Consider the following 21,568-nt stretch of genomic DNA (forward strand, 5'->3'; position numbering starts at 1 on the left):
AGAACCATCATTTTTTTTTCATGTTAGTTACATGTCAGATGTAAAGGAAAGGTACATTGTAAATAAATATTAATTGGGCCACAGTCCTCAAACTTATAGAAATAAAACAACACCTCTTTTTCACAGAAACCATTGTTATATGTAGGGTTTGTTTCTGTTACACTAGTTATTACTCAGCAGATGGGATGTAGGGAAGGAAGAGAAGTAAAAATGGAAAGTGAGTTTGTCGGATCCCTTTTTCCAAAACCTATGAACTGTTCCTTTTCTCAGCAGTTCTTATTGCTGCTTCCCATCATAGAGAGAAGCCCATTTTACAGGTTTTACTCTTCCTGCCATAAGAGGGAGCTTATAAGAATCCTGGACTACTTCAGCAATTCTGAATCACCAAACCACCACCCCGACACCAGAGCCTGAGCTTTATGCTCACATCACAGATAGCTTATCTAGGTCTAATGCTATAGAGTTTTGCTATGGTGTTTTTATCTTTTAGGATGGAGGAATGTAATTAATCTAACTATAAAATAGCCTCTGTAAACTTTAGATGTATCATGTAGACTGTTTAACTGTTACAAGCATCACTTTGCTGATACAAACTGCACTATAGCAGACAACTATTCCAAAGGTTTTACCAGGTAGCTATAGCAGCATTGCCACATAACCCACTTTCTTCACAGAAGTGCTGCAAGTTTCTGTCCAACTTTCCATCCTGCGGAATTGTAGACCTGACTCATTCCCACTGAGATGCCTTCCTGCCCTTTCCACCTTTGCTCTGAGACTCTCAGTTCTGTTACTTTCTCTAAACTTTATGCAAATCTTCACCACTGTCATGTTGACTGTCCAGACTTTCATCAACTCAGTAAAAGACAGCACATCTTCCTCAAAACCTTGCCACAACAGGAAGTGCTGGTGGAGCTGCCTGTCTGCTGGAGTTCACTCTCTCCTCATTAATCAACCAAAACTCTGGTAAAACAAAAGAAAAATTACATTCAAGATCAGTCCCTGTATCTGCTGCCTTCTCCCTTTGTTCCTACTATATTTGTGTGCTGTCTGTGGGATATGTTTGTTGGAGACTCTTGTGCCACAGGCTATCATCACCTGTATTATCTTCTTTTCACTTTTTCCTCATCACAGAAGGCAGCAGACTTGACTTCTCTGAGACATCTCACTATATCCCACGTTGCTTATATAAGGCCAAGCACATTCATGGTCTTTCAAACATAATTCACTGTTTACGTCATTCTTTTATCTTAAACTTCTCTAATTTGCATCACACTCCCTCTGTATGTTACTGTTTGAAAGTCACAGGAATAAGAAAAAATTGAAGAATCATGCAATTCATACAAAGCACTTATATTAACTATATTTTTTTCCTCAGTACTTTATTTTAATCCCATTAAATTTCAGCACAAATGTAACTGAGCTCTTAGCATACAAAGTCATCAATGCATGCTCAAACTGCCATGCATGTTAACTGCACAATTTAAACAATGCAACAGATGTTTTATGAATCAACTTCATATGAAGCATCATAAGGTTATGGCCTTCCCCCCCCACACTTGCTGGAGTGGACAGAGCCCTGCAAAAACAATTTGACAAAGAAGCCTGCTCTTGGTTTCTAATGACATGTTAAAAAAAAAAAAGGAAAAAAAAAATCTTGAATAGGTATTAAAAAATAATAATAATAAAAAAATCACATAGCCTTTCCCTTTCTTGTAGGAGCACGTATGTCATTCCATAAGTTTCCTGAAGGCTTCTACTGATGGAAGGTCACAGCCTCTCTAAGTGATCCATTGCAGTGCCTACTGGCTGAAGGCTTCTCTTAATATCTGAAACATAAGGTCATTACTTCTTGTCCTGCCTACTGCCACTGTCTGAACAAATTATTTCCACTCTCTCTGCAACAGCCTTTTATGTGTCCCATCATCCCACCCTGCCTTGCTCTGTCACTCAGCTTTAAATTAAACTGCACTCAGTGGGTCAGCCTGGCACAGGCCATGCTGGGCTGGGCCATGCTATTGGAGCTGCCTTTGCGAGGTCTAGTCATTCAACCACTTTCTCTGGTGCTCATGGCCAGCAGACAGGATCAAGAAAAGCCTCATGCTAGCGAGTGACACTCACAGCATGTCTATTCTCATTTAATCCTTTCCTGGAAAAGATGGGAGAAGGGAAGAGTGCAGGACTTGTCCTCAGTCAAAGGTAGCATTAGTTAAACATGCTTGATTGATAGAGAAAATTTCTGTTCATGAAATTTTGTCACTTTTTTAAAAGAATGTGTCTACTCAGGCTACATTTTCAGGGAAAACATTAGCCGCAGGTTGCCTACCATGACATGCTTTGCTTAGCTTTGTATACAATCTAACATCTATTACATCTAAAACATATTTAAATACTCAAAAGCAGTTACAGTCCCAAGTCAATACTTTGTCCCATTTCACAGAAAAAAACCCCCACCTTCAAGCCTTTAGCTTTTAATCTCAATTTGCAATAAGAAATGTTAAACAGAAATTCTGTGTCCCAACCAGCATTTGTCAAGACTGCGCTATCAGCCATTTGGGATAAACCTGGGTTCTCTCCCAGCCATCAGCTACCCAACAGTTCTAAAGTCTTTCTGCCTTATGAGGCCCAGATACACAAATTTGCTGAAATTCTTAGTGGATACTCAGTTTCAGGGTTGCTTCTGAATAAGAAAGCATTTGGTACTGTCAGTACCAGATTGGTTAAATGATTGAATACAAAATTTAGCTCCTGCTCCCTTTGGAGCTCAACTGGTGGAAGGGGCCTAGCTGTTTCCAAAGACTACACTAAGATGGGTTCCATTAGCCCATCAATATCATTGCAATAACAAGTCAAGGGGTTTCCTTAAAAAAAATTTCTCATAAAGGTACTGAAATACTGTAAATTAGAATTTCTTCACTTATATCTGCCAAGACCTTCCAGATGATGAAGGCCTGAGCCCTTGAACCATCACTGTCACCATTGCTGCCAGTTAACTATTTTCCAAGTAGCTATGCCCCAGCTTTTATCCAATATAAGACACAGAGCTAGTCTTAGGGGGTCATGGAGGTCAGCTTACAACTTCCTCAAATAGTGGCTTCCTTTTCTGGTGCAGCACACTGAAAGAGTGATTTACAATGTCATGGTGAATTCCACAGCCACCTAGCAGCTATTCCTGAGCTGTAAAGCCAGCTTCAATGGAAAGTTAATCTGTTGGTGTTTTATCCCATAAGTAAACCCTCTGCTCTACCAGGGTTATAGAGGTGATCGCATATGTTTGGACGTACCAAGAATCTGTGGTGTGGTTGCTTACTCACTTCTGCTGTGCTCTGTGATGCCTTGATTCCTTTCTGAATTTTATGTTTAGATATACATCCTTGTTACAGCTTCATTGTTGCAATTTGGCCAAAGTGTCACAATTTCCATAAAAACCTTTGAACCTATAGCACAGTTTGCTACCTACCCATCCTGCCAGTCCAGACTGGAAGTCTTGTAGCTAGATTTCCCAGTCTGACTCAGGCACATTGCAGCTGCTGCACAGAGCTCTGCTCTCATCTTTGTACAGGTTCTCTCAGGGAAGTTTCCAAATGTTGCTTTAATTCCTTTGAAAAATTCCTGTCTCCTACCCTAGGTGATTGATGACTGACATCCTCTGGCTTGACAGGAAGTTTTGCTGCTTGGTATATGATCCCTTTGTTTTAGCAGGAAAATCAGCTCAGTTTCTTCTGAAAACAGCCTGCCAATCCTGACACGTTACTGTATTTTGACTTGAAGCATTAAATGCACTTCACAGGAATTTTCTATTTCTGAAATGCAGTCATTATCAACAAAGAGCAGACTCCTGTCTTCTGAAAATACTTGCATTGCTCACTGCTATAGCTAGCTTTGATTCAAAATACTTCCTGATGCTTCCTTGTTGCCTCTTCTCTCAGCTTCTTTTGCTGACTCCTTTGCTGAGGCTAAGAAATGTTCAGACACAACAGGCAGCAACCCATATCTACAGCTATCATCTTTTACGTGCTTTTCATTTGGGTTGCTGATGTGCCTGCCTGGTGAGCAGGGCACTGGATTTTTATGTATCTGGTTCCATAAGCAGTTTAGCACTTTCTTACATTTATTGTAAACACATGCTTAGCTGTTCCATGTTATGCCGGAGAAAACATAGACACAAAAAAAAGAAAAATACAAGAAAAATAGAATAAAGTTTTGACTTTGTAGGTTCAAATTATAATAATAACCACCCCAAATAATGCATTCATAATTTCTTTTTCTTTTAAAGAGGTGGGGAAAAGGTGCTTATATCAAACCAGCACATTATTCTGCTTCTCTCAGATCTGTTGAACAAAATTTCCCCTCTGTTTTTGCCCCCTGCATGCAAATCAGCAAATGTGCAGAATGCTCTGGAGCAAAAGGGCTACAACACGAACTAGCAGCTTCTGAACAAAGGACAACAAACCCCCTGGGGACGCCTCGGGGACAGACAGCAAGTGCAGCCACATTTGGGCTAGCTTCCCCACAGCTAGCAGGGTGTAGCAGTGAGGCTGAGCAGTAGGGACTTTGGTGCAGGATGCTCACACTAGATACTACTTGAGTTGTTCGACTACACATTACTATTCTGGCTCCTCTCACTAAGTGAAAGTCGAAGAGAAAGCTGTGCCTTTCACTGCTTTTTAAGTCATATTTCTGGTTCCTGAGAAACACTGCTGGAATTATAAAAAAGAACCATATATTCAGATGCAGGGAAAGTAGATTTAATTTTCACATTTCCATCCACAGTTAAGAGCTGTGATATCTCTCTTGCAGGGAAGTACAAGATCATTTTGCTTCCCATTTTCTTTGTTTTGTTTAGAGAAAATTCCTGTCATCATTTAACAAAATACGATCCAGACTCAGAGAACTTCAAAGGTCTTGTTCCCTCTCTGAAAAACTTAAGCTTGCAAATATCTGCATGACCCTATTTAATTTAACTCAAAAGGGTTATCCATACATGCAGATTACACGTAAACATACCTTGTCAGTGTAGGGCTTCCTCTCCCCTTAGCATCTGGATGCACATACATATTGTTTGTGAAGGTCCATGTAAGGCAATCTTTTTGACAACTCCACATTTTCCCCCAAAAAATCTAAAACATTTTTGATGGTTACTACTCCTTTCCATGCCTGCATTTGAAAATGACACAAACTGCCAGATGTATTGTTGCAGCTGAGCTTTGCTTGTGCAAGACCAGGCAATGAGGAAGAAATTGGGTATAAATTATGCTTGTGTTTCTTTGGTCCTAGGATGAGCTGCCAACAGTGCAGAGGCAGTGCTGGCAGCTACAAGTCCCTGAGAGGTTGTGGCAGGCAAGCTACGAGACCCCATATGGTGTGAGAACCCATAATATCTAGAGGTATTGCAGGTCTTTTGATATAAAACAGTTGCATCTGCTTTCCAGCTATGTTGCATGGCCAAAACAGTGGAGATGAGCTGAACTGACTCCAGGATCTAACACAAAACTCTGTTCATCATTCCCAAACATTTAACATAATGGGGAAAATTAATCATTTTACTTGTCTGAAGTAAGTGGAGTATAACAAGGAACTAATGCTACTAACCAAAACCAGAGATTTAAAAAAAAAAAAATACCTATTTTTCTGTGATATGTTCTCTGCTTAGCACCAGAGATAGTGCATATATGCAGCATTATTAAGAAAATGTAAACAAGACAATTTGAACATTGTTTTGCAGAGTCAGGTCCATTCCCTGAAAAAAAAAAAAAATCAGTGTATAGCTGTGCACTTAACTGGCATGTCCAGTTACTGAGACTAAACTACATGCATTTGGATGGATTTTCTTGATGGTTGGTTGTGGTGGTGGTTTTTTTTTTTTTTGTCTTTTGACATTCAGACCTAATCTCTAATCAGATTTATATTTGGCCTCAAGATCCAAGATTTCTGTAATCAACCAAATTAAGCGCTTTTAATGACATCCACAGTTCTGCAGAGAGTTAAGGTCTGCAAGTTTTCCATTCCTCTTTTCATGCAGTATTTCTGAAAAAGGCTTGATTTTGCCTTTGAAATGAACCTCCTAATGAACGCGGTGTTCAGAGAGTGCTGTTCAGTGGCTACTTCAGTACAGAATATAAAAGATGATAAAACAAATTGAGGTTTAGCCCCTTATTGAAGATAAACATGAAGTTAGTCCCTAACCAGTAGAAAAATGAGCAGAAATCAGAAACCTTCCACAACTGACAACTGAAAAGACACATCTCAAAATATTCATCTTTAATTGACGCATTGTTCATTCTTGCAGGGGTTTCTTTAAAGGGATTAGCCTGGGAATGACACCAATAGCATTAAACGATACTTATTTGTGTTACATCTGGTTTAGCCCTTTATATATTTATTATACCTGAAAATGTATTTTCTTGGAGACCTTATAACAGCATTTCTGCATTATCAGTTCATTTTGTTCTCCTCTTTCCTGGATATATTAGCCAGGAAAAGGAATCCTCAGTCTGTAACAGACAGATTAATTCACACATTTTACTTTGTCCACATAGAAAAATGCAATTTCTGGATCATTGAGGCATATGGATTATGAACAAGACACTCCAAAAACTAACTATCCAGATGGGGATATACTTACAAAAAATCTTTTCTGTCAAAGTCAAGATTTCACAACATAACATGCAAAATCCAGTAGCACCTGAAAGATTAAGGTAGCTGCTGCTATCAATCACTTGCACATACTTGAAAAAGATTTAAGAAAAAAATAAAGAGTAAAAGTACATTCTCCAGAGAACAGCAAGTGTATTTCAAAATAAAAAGTATATTTTTTTATTTTTCTTTTGGGTTTTTTTGGGGGGGGGTATTTCTGTTAATTTTTTTGGTAATTCTTTTTTTTTTTTTTTTTTACAAGACTGTAGTTGCCGTATAACAAGTTATTCGTGGTGTGACTGCTCTCCCCTCCTGTGCAAGTTCACAGTCATGTTTTCAGGCTATAGTACTCAACACTGTTTTCTGGTATACATATGCCCATAGTTTCATCAAAGATAGATACAATGCATAATACCGGTCTCTGGGAAAAGTAATGTTTCAAAAAAGCAAACTTTTATTTTAAAATAGAATTGGAGAGGCTACAGTAGGTATAACCACCTAAGTATGAACTTTAGGTCGCAATTTCCAAACACTCACCTACTGTAAATAAACATTAAAAATACTCTTAGCAATAGGATTTTATTTATATGTGCACGTATGTCCACCTTATCCCATATTTATGTTTGACAACTATTTGGGAATGCTAAGGTGCAGCCCTCAGTAATTGTATTATTTAAAAAAAGGAAAGGAAGCATATCTACTGAGAAAAAAAATTCTCAAATATCAATTTCCAATTTTAAATTTAATTTCAATAGGAAAATATTAAAAAAGTGCACATCTAAATTTTTCCATGATCTATGTATACATATGTGTGTACGTATATATAGAAATACTCATGTATCACACATTCACAAAATGTAAGTGGAAATATTTCTGTCCACTATTTTCCCACATGTAAATGACATCATATCTTTAAAAATGTCGATAATAATATCATTAAAAATAATATTACAATTATTCCATCATCAGGTTTCTGTGGTTTTATTCTTTCTTCATCCTTATTATGTCCACTGAGCATTAACAGGACAGATTCTCCTTGCACTTTCACAGATGTTATGCCAACTGAATGTTGCTGACATCACATCAAGGACACATCTGGTTTACAGCAGCACAAGTGATAAGAGAATCAGGCCCAAACATCCCCAGGTAAATTAAAAACTGGTCATATCTGTTCATCTGGACCTGATGAAGATATACACACCACTGTCTAAAATCCACTGAATGAAAAACATGTAGCTCACCACAAAGTTTTCAACCAGTAGCACGCTGAACCAAGCTCCCTCCCACCCCTTTAATAAATAAAATAGTTGAGAAAATACCCTAAAAATATGGAGAAAACTTAAACATTGTGTACATTACATACAGTATAATACATGACGGTTTAGCATTTGACCTAAACCATTTTCCTGACTAGTCAGAGGACACCTGATAAATTACTGGTACAGAAAAAAACCACAGTATTTTAGAAATAAAGCACGTATTTCTGATATAAATGAGAACCTGTGTGTATTATATGGTATATACACAGAGTACACACATAAAAACAAACTTATCTTTTCTAGTTTTGAATGGCAGTCTCTAAGTGGAGAAAATTGTGTTGTACAAATTTATTAAGTGGCTAGATTTCATGTTTAATATTCAAATTATTTTGGGGAGCAAACAAAGGTCAGTGCATCTTTCAACTTTGAAGTCTGACACTCATTCATACATTTTAAAAAAGCCCTCTTCAACATTATAAGCAATTTATGGCAAGAATGATGCAAGACACATGACACTTGGCTTACCTTTCAAAGAGTTTTGGTTTTGTTTTTTTTTAAAATAAATCTAGTATATAAAGAAATGCATGTTTGTCAAAAGTCTGTTAAAATTACATCAAAACAACTTTAAAACCTGCTTACTGAGGATAATTGAATTCAATTTCCTGTTTTTAAACATTTAGTTAACAGTTCAGAATATTGCCTGGTGCGGTTTCAATAAAGATGTGATATGAAGACCCATAAAAGAGTAAACATTTCAATTTGTTATGACAACAAAACTTCTAGAAACAGCTTTCTTGGCTGGACAAGTTCAGTGTACAAGTAATCCCTTGCAATAGCTGTATGCCCTTAATGCAATCTGTAATAAACAATGCTCTCCATAACCCATTTTTCACAAAACCTGAAATTCATGTGACAGTCTGAAAAAGTCTCCTGCAGAACAGGTTAACAGTTAATTGAACATAGATAGTCGATATATGTATCATGGCCAGAAAACAAACAACTGGCTATTGTTATCTGTGCATGTCAAATTTTACATTTAAAATTCTCAGGGGTTTTTTGCCTTTTTTTTTTTTTTTTTCCTGGGGGACTCACCTGCCATCATTGGTTGGCTTCAAAATATAGTTAAGTGGAAGATAGTATCTCACTGCAATTACATGGAATTCATATGAAAAAGTAAACCTTACATTGGACAATATTGTAGAACACCAGAGTAAGCTCCATAAAGAAATACGGTATCTTCCAGTGTGTGTGTGTGTGTGTGTGTGTATAAAAATCACCAAAAAAAACCCCAAACAACTAACCAAAAGTCCCCAAAAGGAAGAACTTTATACAAGCAGTTATAGTAACTTTGTTTCAATTAAAGATGCAACTCTCTCTCACTCCTGGCAAGAATAAATTGGTAATGGCACTGCTGCTCCACAGTGGAAAGTATCCTGAGAAATTATTAAGAACAACAAAATACAGGGCTGTCATCACTAAGTTCTTGCACAAAACACAGCGATTAAATATCTTAAATAAAACAGCAGATAACCTATATTGTATCTATCACAAAAAGGGGATGTGACCTGGGACACTACTAATTCTTCCATCACTGATAATTAGAAAAGGATTGCATTCAGTTACTGCTAATATCTTTCAAGTTATCTATGGCCAATAATGTACAAGGAGGTAATTTGTAATTCAAGTTTGTTTGTTGTTTTTTTTCTTCAACTAGCTACAAGCTAAGTTCTAAATTTTACATTGAAATATGACTCAATATTTAAAACAAGCCCTCTCAGAGGAGCATTTTCTAATTTTGTGCAACTTTGATGCGGAGCCCAACACAGTCCTATGAAGAGAGACAGTGCATCTTTAAGCTGATTGGCACTGAAATCCCATTTTCTTTAGCTGCATTCTATTAGCTTGGCCAAGTTATCTCGTAACTCTGTTAGTTCAAATATTTTTCCATCAAGAATTTCTAAAAGTGTCTTCAAGTTATTGCGAAAAGCTTCTTGCTCATTCTGACTTTTCTCCAGACGTTGCTCTAGATCAGACAGCTGGCCTTCCAGGTCTTTGTTTCGAATTTCTACTTCCTTCAGAGAAAATACATAACATGTTAATGTGTTGTCTGCAAACAGAAAGCAGGCTAACCTCCTGCTGGTATTCGTGCGCTGTTTTTGTCAACTGGTTTTTGAAACAATTTGTGACCCTTTATAGTTTCCACTAAGCCAAAACCAGAACCCAAATTGTTATTAGGATTGCATATGCACTATCATTTCCTCCATTTTTTTCAGTAATTCATCTGAAGGACAGAAACTTTTGGACAGGGATAAAATTTAGTCAGTGAACAACGGATGTGATATTCAGGTAAGTTATCGCTTCTATCATTCAGAAATATGCCACCTACTGAAAACAGCTTCTCAAAGGTTTATTTAAGTTCAAGTATTCCTTTATTTAGACTATATGAATTGCTCAAGCACACAGTCCCCATTAAATGGTCTCATATAGAAGCTCATCCAGAATACTGCTTTATGGATGGAGGAGTACTACCTTACTCCTGTCCCACATTGAAAATTAAGACAGAAACATAAACTAGCAAGACTGATGTCAAGGTGAAATTTATTGTAACAAATTTAAACCAGCAAGTGCAAGCTGAATGTCTTGTCTCGTTGCACTGTGTCCTGGAGCTCCCACCTGCAGGCTCTGCAGTAGTGTAGCTGTGGGAGCAGGGAAAGTGTGCGAGCCATCAATGCTGTACAGACAAGCTGTTCCCATACAGCAGGTGGAAAGACGAAGCAGCAGCACGTTACACATAGCTGAGGGGATCTGACCCTGAGCAAGCTCAGCTCTCATTCACGAGGAACAGAAGCCCCCTTGTGCCAGCCAGCAGGAGGGGAGCACTGTCTGCTGGGACCCCTCACAGCTCTGGCTTGCGCGTGATGGGAGGGAGGTCACAGCTGCTCTGCTTTGTGCAAACTGGATGCCCTCTCTTTTATCAAATTACTAATGATGTAGCAGTCACGTGGATCTGGAATAGCATATTGTTATTTGTCTCATTCATTGCACGTCTCATAAATTCATGCTGAATTTCATAATTTCAGTTATGAAAAACACTCTCAAAGGTAGCACAGGGACAGTGTATTTAGTACACCATACACCCTGCGCAGCTGTTCTCTGGAAAAGTGCATCATGAATTCGTATTTACGTACATTAACAGTTTTTAAACACCGCTTACCTTTACAGTGGCTTTGTGTCACAAAGCTTTATGTCAGATGTAGGAACTTCTATTGATATTCAGCATAAGGTGTTTCCCTTTAACTCTCCATTGATAGTCCTTGCCCTGTATCTCTTCAAACCAGAAGAGTTCCCTTCTTTTGTTTAAACCTTCAGCTTGTGTGCTTTATTTATATTCCATTCTTGATATCTCTTTCTTAATCCATATACATTTAACTTTCCCAAACACTTCCTCAGATATACTTCCTCCCATACTTCCTTCTGTTTTATTTTCCCTAACCTGTGCTTAACATATTTAATGACTTATGGGAAGTAGAACTAACTGAAATATGCCATGAGCTGTTGCTTTTAATTTCTGGAAAACACTTCTTCCCAAATTTTACATTTGATCCTTACACATATTCATCCTAAGATTAGTATTACTGATTTTTATCACATTACAAGTTCATGTCCAGCCTGTGCAGTTTCCTATTACAAGTCAGCGTACCTCAAAACTGTTGCTTCTTGATGGGAAGAAATGGAGAGATGTCCATGTGATATAATCTATTCCCCTAGTTGTGTCATTTAACTTTATTTGTAATTAATCTCATCTAACGCTAAACTGACTCTTTTGATACATTCAGGCCCTTTACAAGGTTTATTTTACACTGTTTTTTTCAAGCTTTTCTTACAGCAGACACAATCATTTGTCATACATTGTTTTGTTTTAGAAAAGAAATAAATAAATTATTACCGTTATGTTTGTTGTTTGCACTGTAATAATATTTTGTGGAATTCAGTGCAAGGATCCGATTAAAATATTCAAACCATACACAACAGCTATATTTAGTAATCAGCCACAGTAATAAAGATATCCTGACTTACTGTGAGAGTCACACTGATCATGACTCATTGATAGGTCTTCTCTACATTGCTAATGAAATTATTAAGTAACAAGGGCCCCGATACTTACCCTTCACAGTGATAACATACTGCTCTTCACTGGAATTTGCCAATGATGTATTTCTAATTCATTCCCTGATATGAGTGTGTCAGAAATGTAATACACCTTGAAACAATAATTTCTTTGCATAGATTTTTTCATACAGGCTATATTCCAAAATATTTGAGTTACATAATCCATTTGCAAACACAAGAGGGAAAAAAATAAAGCAGAAGAAAAAAGAGTGAGACAAACAGATACGGACCCTGGAGACAATCACCCTGAAAACAGATGATGAGTCAACTAAGTGAACAGATGTGAGATGGTTAGTCTGGAGCTACAGAAGAAAACACCATTTCACTGACATCACAGATGTAGGGTGAAGTGGCTCAGAGAAAGCCAGTATTATCAAAGCAAGAAGATTATAACAAAGCAAAGATTCAAGATCTTTTAGATGGGCTGCATCAGGTCAGTAATAAGCTTTAAGCTGAAGAAAGGCAACTTTTAACTTGGATCCTAAGACAGCTTTAAATTTATTTGAATAGAATCATATAGAACCATTTTCAGAAACTGATCGCCTACAATGCGACATATGGTAACATATACATAATATATCCATTTGGTTACTAAAGATATAAATATATCAAAAGGAAGCTAGTGACTTTATAAAGTATAATTTTTAATAAAACCTTAGCATTTTCTAATTCTAAAACATCTTTCATCTCTTACTAGTCTCTCATAATTCTAAGGATAGCTAGTTCTCAGCTCATTATTACTTTTCATGTGATCTTACACTGAAATTATTGCATATGCTACTGCTAGAACAACTTTCATTATAATCTTCCTTTTGAGTCTCTCAGATAAGTTCCTTTTCAGCTGAAAACTCCCATGCTTAGTCTAAAGCCAGCAACAATTTTTGGAACAGTGGAATAGGCAAGCTCAGGTGTATTCAAAACAGTCTTTAAAGAAATACCGTAATAACATACTTTTTCCAAATAATTTGACTTAAGAATGGGGAAAAATGAATAAACTCATTTTGTTCTTATGTGGTTTATTCTGTAGGTTAAAATGAGATTCAAGGAAGTTCCAGTTCATGTAATGGATTTCAAAGAATATCTGCTTAATGATTTTTAAGCTCTGGATAGTCTGACAGGGCTTGTTTTCAGAGTGATTTAGGTCAAGCCGCAGAACAGCGAGGGTCACCTTTCAGCACTTTGGATTTGGAGCTATTTAATGCCTGAATATCCAGTCCTATCAAAACTCTGAAGTCTGAATTCAGAGTTTAAACCCAACTAAGCTTTGGATCAGCCTCATTCAGAAGACAGGTTTCACAAGGAAGGTATGTCTGTGCTGGCTGGTCAGCCCAGCGACAGGACAGGAGCTCAGACATAGCAAGTGAGGGTATACTGAGGGCATACTGTTTCCAGCAGACTGAGTTATCTGGCTTTACGCACAGTAAAGAAACAACCCAGAAAAAAACAAGAAAAACACAATTATTCTAATTCCAAGAAAATGTCAGAGTGCATTTTTGAAGTCTGTAGTACACAAGAATGCTTTAACCTTTCTCAAAGCACGTTTAAAAGCTGAATACAAACTCATCCTAACATGATGATACACAGCCTGACAGTTCAGTGGCACACAAGACCTATGGGAAGACACTGCAGTGAAAATGAGACCAGAATTGCCTAGAACATGTATCAATGAAGTACATCTGCCAGCCCAAGCCTATTCTGTGGACTTGTAAATGAAATTTGGGTCTGTTCCCTCAGGAAAAAATAACGACTTACAGCAGGTGGAAATTTTGGTACAAATTCCCAAGGAACATCCCAACCCACCACTTCACAACACAATGTAACTTACATATTTATCTGGCACCTTCAGTGAATATAGCACAAGTTGCTGATGTGAACTGCTCACTTGATGATCATTTTTCCCTTCTGTCTAAATTAAGATGATACACTATAGCTCACCTGTAACTTCTGGGTCAAAGAATCCCTCTGTGCCTGGAGCTCTCTGGCACTGTCGATTTCTTGTTTCAATCTTTCTATTTCCTAAGGGAGAAGAAACAACCTCACTATCAACACGTTACCTGGCTTGGCCTCAGTGCAGGTAAGCTAGCTGCTGCTGCTTCTCCTGAGCAAGCCATTGCAATGATATCAAAACTGGCATTTAGCTACTGCCCATCATAGCACATGAAGTTTAAGCCCTGCTCCCAATATTCCCGAATCACAGTCCCAAAACAGCAATTCTATTGTGAATAAACAACAATACAGATAAACATTTTCTTTGCTATAAAAGTCCAAGTCTTTCTCTCCCAAAAGATCTGAAGTAATGTTTTCCTAGAAAATTAAGAGTCCTTGTAATTAGAGAAACAATTTTATACTTTAAATTCTATTACAATCTATCCTCCATTTTTTCAAGAGAAAATTTTCACAGCTTTTCATCTGTGAGCTGCTTATTATGTCACTAGCGGCAGGGCTGAGCATCAAAAAATTGCCTGCTTTGACCATTGATTTCTGTAAAAAGAGAGTCTAAAAGAAACGGTATCTTTAATTTAGCAAGAAGAAAGTAATAAGGTATAAAAATAACAAATATAGATAAAATAAGGAATGGAAGAGAAACCTTTTCTTAGCTTACTTTCAGGAGACAAGAATAGAAACAGTTAATGAAACTAAAAGGTATCAAACTTTAATAAATACTTTTCCCCAGAAGGGCACAGTCACTTCCCAGAACCCCTTTCAGAAAGATCTCTTTGCATCCAACAGCTCAGCATAATTCAAAAGCACATGGGCACCAAAATGAGAAACATTACCAACCTGAGGCTAATCTCTTAAGTATGAGGGAGTTTGGAAAAGGCTTTGTTCCATTTTGGGAGGATATTCTGTAACTACTGTGCCTCTCATGCATTCTCCTCAGAAACACCCAACAACAGCCCCACTGGAGGCAAGACCCTGCAAGATACACTGCCCCTCCGAACATGCACACCAGTGCCCACTGTGTCTGTCATGGAGGGCTCAAGTGATCTGGTCTTACATGGGGCAAACAATCCTTCATACGTGGCTCCTTCCACCTCCTTTTTCCATCCATAAAAGGGTGATTCTCGATCATTCTGTGGCACAAATCTGCTTTCCTCTAGGACCTATGCCAGCCTTGTATTTTCCTGCTGCTGGTCCAGCCCAAGGCACATAGCACAATAAATATCATCAAGTTACAGGCTGGGGGTTTGGTATGCATTTAAAAAAAGGACTGATCTTAGGGATCATAAAAGTCAGCTATATTAACATAGCCTGAAAAACAGATTGGCCTGAAAAAGACATTGATCTATTACTTGTTCCAAACCCTACTCTCCAGAAAAAGGAAAGCATGCTTATGACTGCTTCCCTTAGTGAATTTGGACTGCATCAGTGTGATGACTGCTCTGTAGAAACTACATAGTCTCAATGCAGACTTACTTTTGCAAAGAGAGATGCTTGGTAAAAGCAAACATGAAAAAATGATACTTTTTTTTGTTGTTAAGATACCCAGCTCTATATTGGACTGATGTAATTATATACACAGAAAAATATTAATCATTTCAAAGAAGCTGAAAAATTGATTTTACTTTGTAACATCTATAGGAAATAATACAGTATTAACCAGCCATCACAAGTTTAATATTGAAAGCCTTTAGAAATGACATAACAGAAAAGCCAAGAATAAAATGTTAGCAAATACCTCCTCTTTTTTCTTCAGCGTAGACTCTAACTCCTGTATTGTCTGGTTTAATTCTGTTTTATGTGTGTGGACGGCATTGGCTTGACTGCTCACACACTCTAGCTCAGTCACCTGTTGAAATAAGTAGAAGCAACACATACAGAATTAATTGCAACAGATTCAAGGTACTATTACTTCATTGCATAAATAGCTGCATTTGAAATATACCCTTAGTTCTGGGTGACTTATGTTGATTAAAATGGTGAAGGTGTTCTTATGAAGTTAGCATAAAATTCCTTAAAAATTGTTTTGCATAAAATGGTTGCTATGACTTCTAACGTTTATTGTAATATCTTGGAAGCAATAAATTTAGCATGTTGCAGGCTGAAAAAACATTAATTAAAAGTTATACTTACTAATTATTGAAAATTTTATGAAAGAAGCTGAATTCTGTTTCTGAAATGGTAATCCCTTCTAGATGATTAAACACAGATCTGTCTGTCTAACTAACCTCTCCATCTGACACTTTTTAATGTTGCACTATCTTAATCAACTAAAGCCACAATGCTCACCTACTTCCTAGCAAACCAATTAACATTTCACAGACTCAATTTCTGACTCAGCATCAACAATGTAATAGCAGACACTCAGCCACCAATGTACAGGTGCCAGCTTCTTACTTCCTCTACTTTCGGATCTCATCTCTCAGTCACAAAGACAACAATTAATGGCACAATTTGGATTTGTACAGTTACTCTTTATTAGCAGGCAGCAAACACATGCCTGCATGGATGTTTGCACTAAAACCTTTTTCTTTAGTAACAAACTGTTAAAATATTAAAAATACAATAACTCATTTTTTTCCAGAAGATATGTGCCTGTCAATCTTAGTATATAGTCTTCAACAGAGCTGCATCATCTACCTACAGTAACTAACAAATCTGGCCCCAAAACTCCTTTGAACAAAGTATATTTCTGTGCTACCCAATACTGCAACAAAAACCTTAAGGTCTCCATTTACCTTTCTCAGAGAAGTAGCCCCTAGACAGAGGGCATGTATTCTCCAAGATAATTTTATTTCTTAGATAAAAGAACATCTTGAGAAATCAAGGTTGGTGCCCTCCAGCACCGATGTAGTCTAGCTAGTGAAGCCACTGTGATGCCAGTAATTTCAGACTCTGAATGGTTTGTAGCTCAAAAGGTAGATTACTGAGTTCAGGGAGAAGTTGAAGGAAAGCCAAGATGAAATACAAGAAAATTAAAACAAAATCCCTATCAGCTTCTGCTTTCTGAGTCACAGAGCATGAACTTCCCCTCTGTAACAGCTATGACAAGTCTAGTTTCTTCTACTGGAAAACTATGATTAGACATTTTTGCACATCAGGCTTATAAATGGAGAGAAACTGAGATTACAGCAAATTCTTGGGAGGGGTAAGGGGAATGAGGGATGAGGAGAAAGTTTGGTAACACAACACCCCACCCCTCACCCCCAAGACCTATCTTATTGGCTGGAATTGTCCCAAAAGAAATATTGGTCCTCATGGCAAAAAAGTAATAGCAGTTTGCTCAGTTTTATATGCCACTGAGCATTACGACTGAAGTCTTGGATAATTTTCTCAATTTGCTTCAATTACACAAAAATATATCTATTTAGATGATTTGTGACTGCTACCAATTGTGACTATTACAGTATTTGCCACTATAATTACACAAAAAACAAACAAGCAGAATTGCAACACACTGACTGGGATAAACCTATATCTAAACAGTGTCTGAACTAACATCTAAATACAGCAAGAATCACAGAGGCACAGAATAACTTAGGCTGGAAGGGGACCCTGGTGGTCATCTGGTCGAGGCCTCCTGATCAAAATAGGGCCAATTTTGAAATCACATTTGGTTGCTCAGGGTCTTTTCCAGTCAAGAACCCTTCACCATCTAGCATAGCTGCCACAGTTGTACATAGGTATTTCTGCCACTGTGGCTTTATGCAGAGCTCTAGTTCATTCCTAAGTTTTTCTGGAACTGTCACATTCACCCACCTCGCCCACCTTCACCCCTTCTGAAGTTCAACTTGTTAAACATTTCCATGCTTTTCTGCTGAACTGAGTCTTGAATTGGAGGTGGAAGCCTCTGTGAACCGAGGGCTAGGGTTGTTATGGGAACCCAGGGTCAGACCCTCTCCTACCCATTGGTAAAGACTGGAACGTTGCATGGTAACCTCCAAGAAGGTCAATCTGTCTTTTAAAGCTATTGCACTTGGCAATACCTGCTGGCTCTTACCAAGTACTGGCACAGTGAATACTCATTTACGCAAAGTGGAAGAGCCTCGACAGGAGAGACAGAAGAAAACCCAGTCCCTGAATCACCTCTGTCCTAGCGCCTAGTGCCCTAGAAGCAGGTGCAGAGGTGTCCCATCCTGTGACTAAGGAAGGGCTTGGACCCCACTGCTCTCCACATGGTTTCCTCTGGGCTGGTACACATGGTGAGGATGCATGTGTTGGCGCGAGCCTGAAGTCCAAGGAGGCTGGTGGATTGAACTGGGGTGGATGAAATGTTACAGCTCTCAGCTGCATGTATTGTTGCTGGCTGAAAACACCTCCCACTACAGCCCTGCCAGCTGTGTAGCTCACATGAACACTCCCCAGTGCACTCTGGTCCACACTAACTCAAGATGCCTATTGAAATTGCTTAAGCAAACACAGCTAATTTTGCCTGAGCATAGTAGGGAGTGCTCTCACAAACCTTCTTGCTAAGAGAGGCAACCACTGTCAGAAGGGCAATTAATTACCCACACTAAAGGGGCTGTGATGTCTTACTCTGGTCCAGCTTTTCTCTGGGCAAATGTCCATCTCTTACTGCTTATGCAAGAAAATAATACATTGTTCAACTGTTTTGTTCACTGTTTGTTGAAAAATCAGTAACTTGGAAAAAAAGAACAAATTCAATTAAAAAAATAGGTTTACTTTAATCACAGTCATATTTAAATGCCCATTCCTACAGAGATCTGAAAATATGTCAAATATCTTCATGATGTTCTCTTTTTGAATGTATCTGTAAAAAAGAAAATCATATTGTGACCCTTTCAAAAAATCTGTAGAGTAAGATGGGCTGGAAAATGATGTGATATAAAGAATATGCAATTGAAAACAGAAGCAACAAAAGATAAAGCTCTATGCAAAAATCTGGATAGCATTTACTTGCTCTATTTCCTTGTTTCAAATTGAATTTTTCTCATGACCAGTGGTCCAAAAGTCATTAAAAATAACTGTTTATGCATTATGCACAGAAGGGAGCATAAAAGGAAGCTAAAATGTTTTAGTCTGACCCTCCCACATGCTCTTTTCAGGGACATCTCCTCATTCAGTGTTTCATGTTTAAGAGCAAGGCTCAGTCAATCATTCAAGTCTTTGCACAGCAACACTAAGCAATGTACCTGTGATTAAGCCTTTTTTCCAGTACAGAATTCAGACCAAAAAAACAGTCTTTGAACAATAATTGATTAAACAAGGTTCTTCTATTGTGCTATCGTAGACTGCACTGACTTGCATATCTGAAAAAAGTCAATACTGTGGCTTCATATTTGAGACTAAAAAAGAAAAACAATATTGTTCTTAGCCTCTGCTTCTTTATTTTGCATTTATCATCCAGGTAAGGATTGTACGTAGGGAAAAAAATTCTGAAAGGGCTTTTTAGTGACTATTTAATGAGCTAACTGTTCTAGTATATGGCCATTATTATACTTAACTGCATACTTCAGTGCGAAATACATCAGCTGAAGTAAGACAGCAAGGCAAATTGTTCTGGCAGAGCCTAGAACTTCTCAGCAGAGGCCATTCAAGAGTTTTCTGGAAATTTTGATCTAGGGTCAACAGCCTACAAATAGAGGAGGATGCCAGGCAGAAGTTTTCATTGTAGCAAACAGCTAGCGCACACTGGGCTGTTGGGAAGACTGGAGGAGTGAGGCTTTGGGCCACGTAACACAACGAGGAGTTACAGACTTGATGTGAGCGTAAGACAGTGACTGCTCAAAGCTTCAGAAGACTGAAGAACCTCTCAAAGAAAACAAACCAAATCAAAGCACAAAGAAACCAAGAGAGGAGATTGCACCAAATCTCAACACAGACAACTGCTTTATGACTGAAGGCTTTGGTTAGACAGAGGCAAAGAAGTGGGAATGACAGAAATATTTTGAGTGGTAACCCTCCCTGAGCAATTATTGATGGAATGAATCTGAGCTGTTTGCTGCAGGTTGATTCATTTTTTCAAACCACTTTCTTGAGATAAATTTGTACACTTCTGATCTCAAGCAACAATAGTTTTTATTCAGCATCTTAAATTCAGTGCCAGCAGATCATGAAATTCCTTCTAAACTTCATACAGAAATTACTTCAACTACTACAGAAATGCAAAGAAAGACAGATTAGAACATATTTTCAGTGTTGCTGTAGCCTATTTTATAGATATACCTGACACTATTAACTTCTTGTTCCCTAAAGATATTTTTATCCCTTATATTTATTGTGGAAAGCAATATCTAAGGTCTACTAACCCAGGCTACAGTGCAGAACAGGCAGAGTGCTCACATGCAAGACTGAATTTAAGTATTAATTATGTATTTTTAGCTGGTTGAGTTACATTCCTAAATGGATCATAACTGTGACTGTGATAATATTATTCCATCAATAATTCAAGATGAACCTCCTACAAAGAAGAGCCCTTTGCTTTCCACAATGAGAAGAGAAATGATGTTGCATGGCTCAGCAAAACTGTGAATAACTGCATAAAGTTTCACATAATTTATGCAGAAGAAGCTTCTCAGTTCTTCATGGTGGACAGTAAGATGCAAGACAGCATGCAAACAAGCCGATCATAAAAATAAAAAGCATAGCTTTCAAGAATAAAACTCTGGAAAGATTTTTGGTGCTAAGAAATACGAAAATGCAGAAAACAAGGAAAATTGCTTTTCAAGGTTGTTGTTGAAAGAACAAAAAGTGCACCATAGTATTATTCATATACATCACTTCTGACAGCAAATTAATTATTGTAGTTTTCCAAGATTTACCCATAGATAAAATCATAACCTGGGGGCAGGGGGAGTTTTGTGCATTACCAACAATATAGTACTTTTTTCAACTGAGAAAACAATTAAAGATTTTGCTGAAAAGGACACATTTTTCTCTGTGGGCACTGATGCCTCAAGCCATGAAAATATCAAAATGTTTTCCACAGTTATTCATTCCTACAGAGATGAAAGAGGAATAATCCATCATCTGCTTGATTTTTGTGAAGAAAGTAATGAAAATGCAGTAGGAATATTTGAAAATATAAGAAGTGTACTAAAATCGATGCTTTGAGCTTCAGCCATGCATTATTATTTGCAGCTGATAATGCTAATACTAACTTCAGGCAACATCCCTTTCTCTGCAATCTAATTAGCAAATGTTTTTTTCCAGCTATCTGGCCAGCTCATGAAATACATGCAATAGCAAACATGGTACAGATATGCCATCCTTTAATCCTGAGGATTTAACTCCATTAACTCATTCTCCAATGGAGTTTTGGAATTATAGGATATATTTTATTCTACAAAGCTTTGACTACATAAAAATGTTGTGGCATGTTTGTGTATGTTCTTATGTATGATTTTAAAGCATTTTTTAGTTTTTTTAGAAAGATGATGAAGATGGGGATGAGGGACCCATCAGTGAAAACACTATTTTCCTTTCCCAGAGTGACAGCAGTTTGGTTGGTTGTTTTTATTTCTTTTCCAAATTATAATCTTGTATATGACACTTTTGTATCACCCCACATTCAGTGAAAGTGAATTCCCAGAAAAAAACCCCAA

The 21,568-nt window shown here is 37.7% G+C and overlaps 1 protein-coding gene across 1 annotated transcript in view; it reads right to left on the bottom strand.

Annotated features, from left to right (window-relative positions):
* Window positions 1-1,695: 1,695 nt before the first annotated feature.
* The window catches only part of LOC104015382 (homer protein homolog 1), a 100,632-nt gene continuing 80,759 nt past the window's right edge, over window positions 1,696-21,568 (bottom strand). The window contains exons 7-9 of the mRNA XM_087762628.1: window positions 15,742-15,852; window positions 13,998-14,078; window positions 1,696-9,964 (exon numbers count right to left, since the gene is read on the bottom strand). Coding sequence (XP_087618754.1) covers window positions 9,776-9,964; window positions 13,998-14,078; window positions 15,742-15,852 — 381 coding nt within the window. The 3' untranslated portion in view covers window positions 1,696-9,775. The remainder of the gene's footprint in view (window positions 9,965-13,997; window positions 14,079-15,741; window positions 15,853-21,568) is intronic.

The sequence above is a fragment of the Nipponia nippon genome, unplaced genomic scaffold (assembly GCF_047370975.1).
Source record: "Nipponia nippon isolate SJK-2023a ecotype South Korea unplaced genomic scaffold, ASM4737097v1 scaffold_26, whole genome shotgun sequence".
Lineage (NCBI taxonomy): Eukaryota > Metazoa > Chordata > Aves > Pelecaniformes > Threskiornithidae > Nipponia > Nipponia nippon.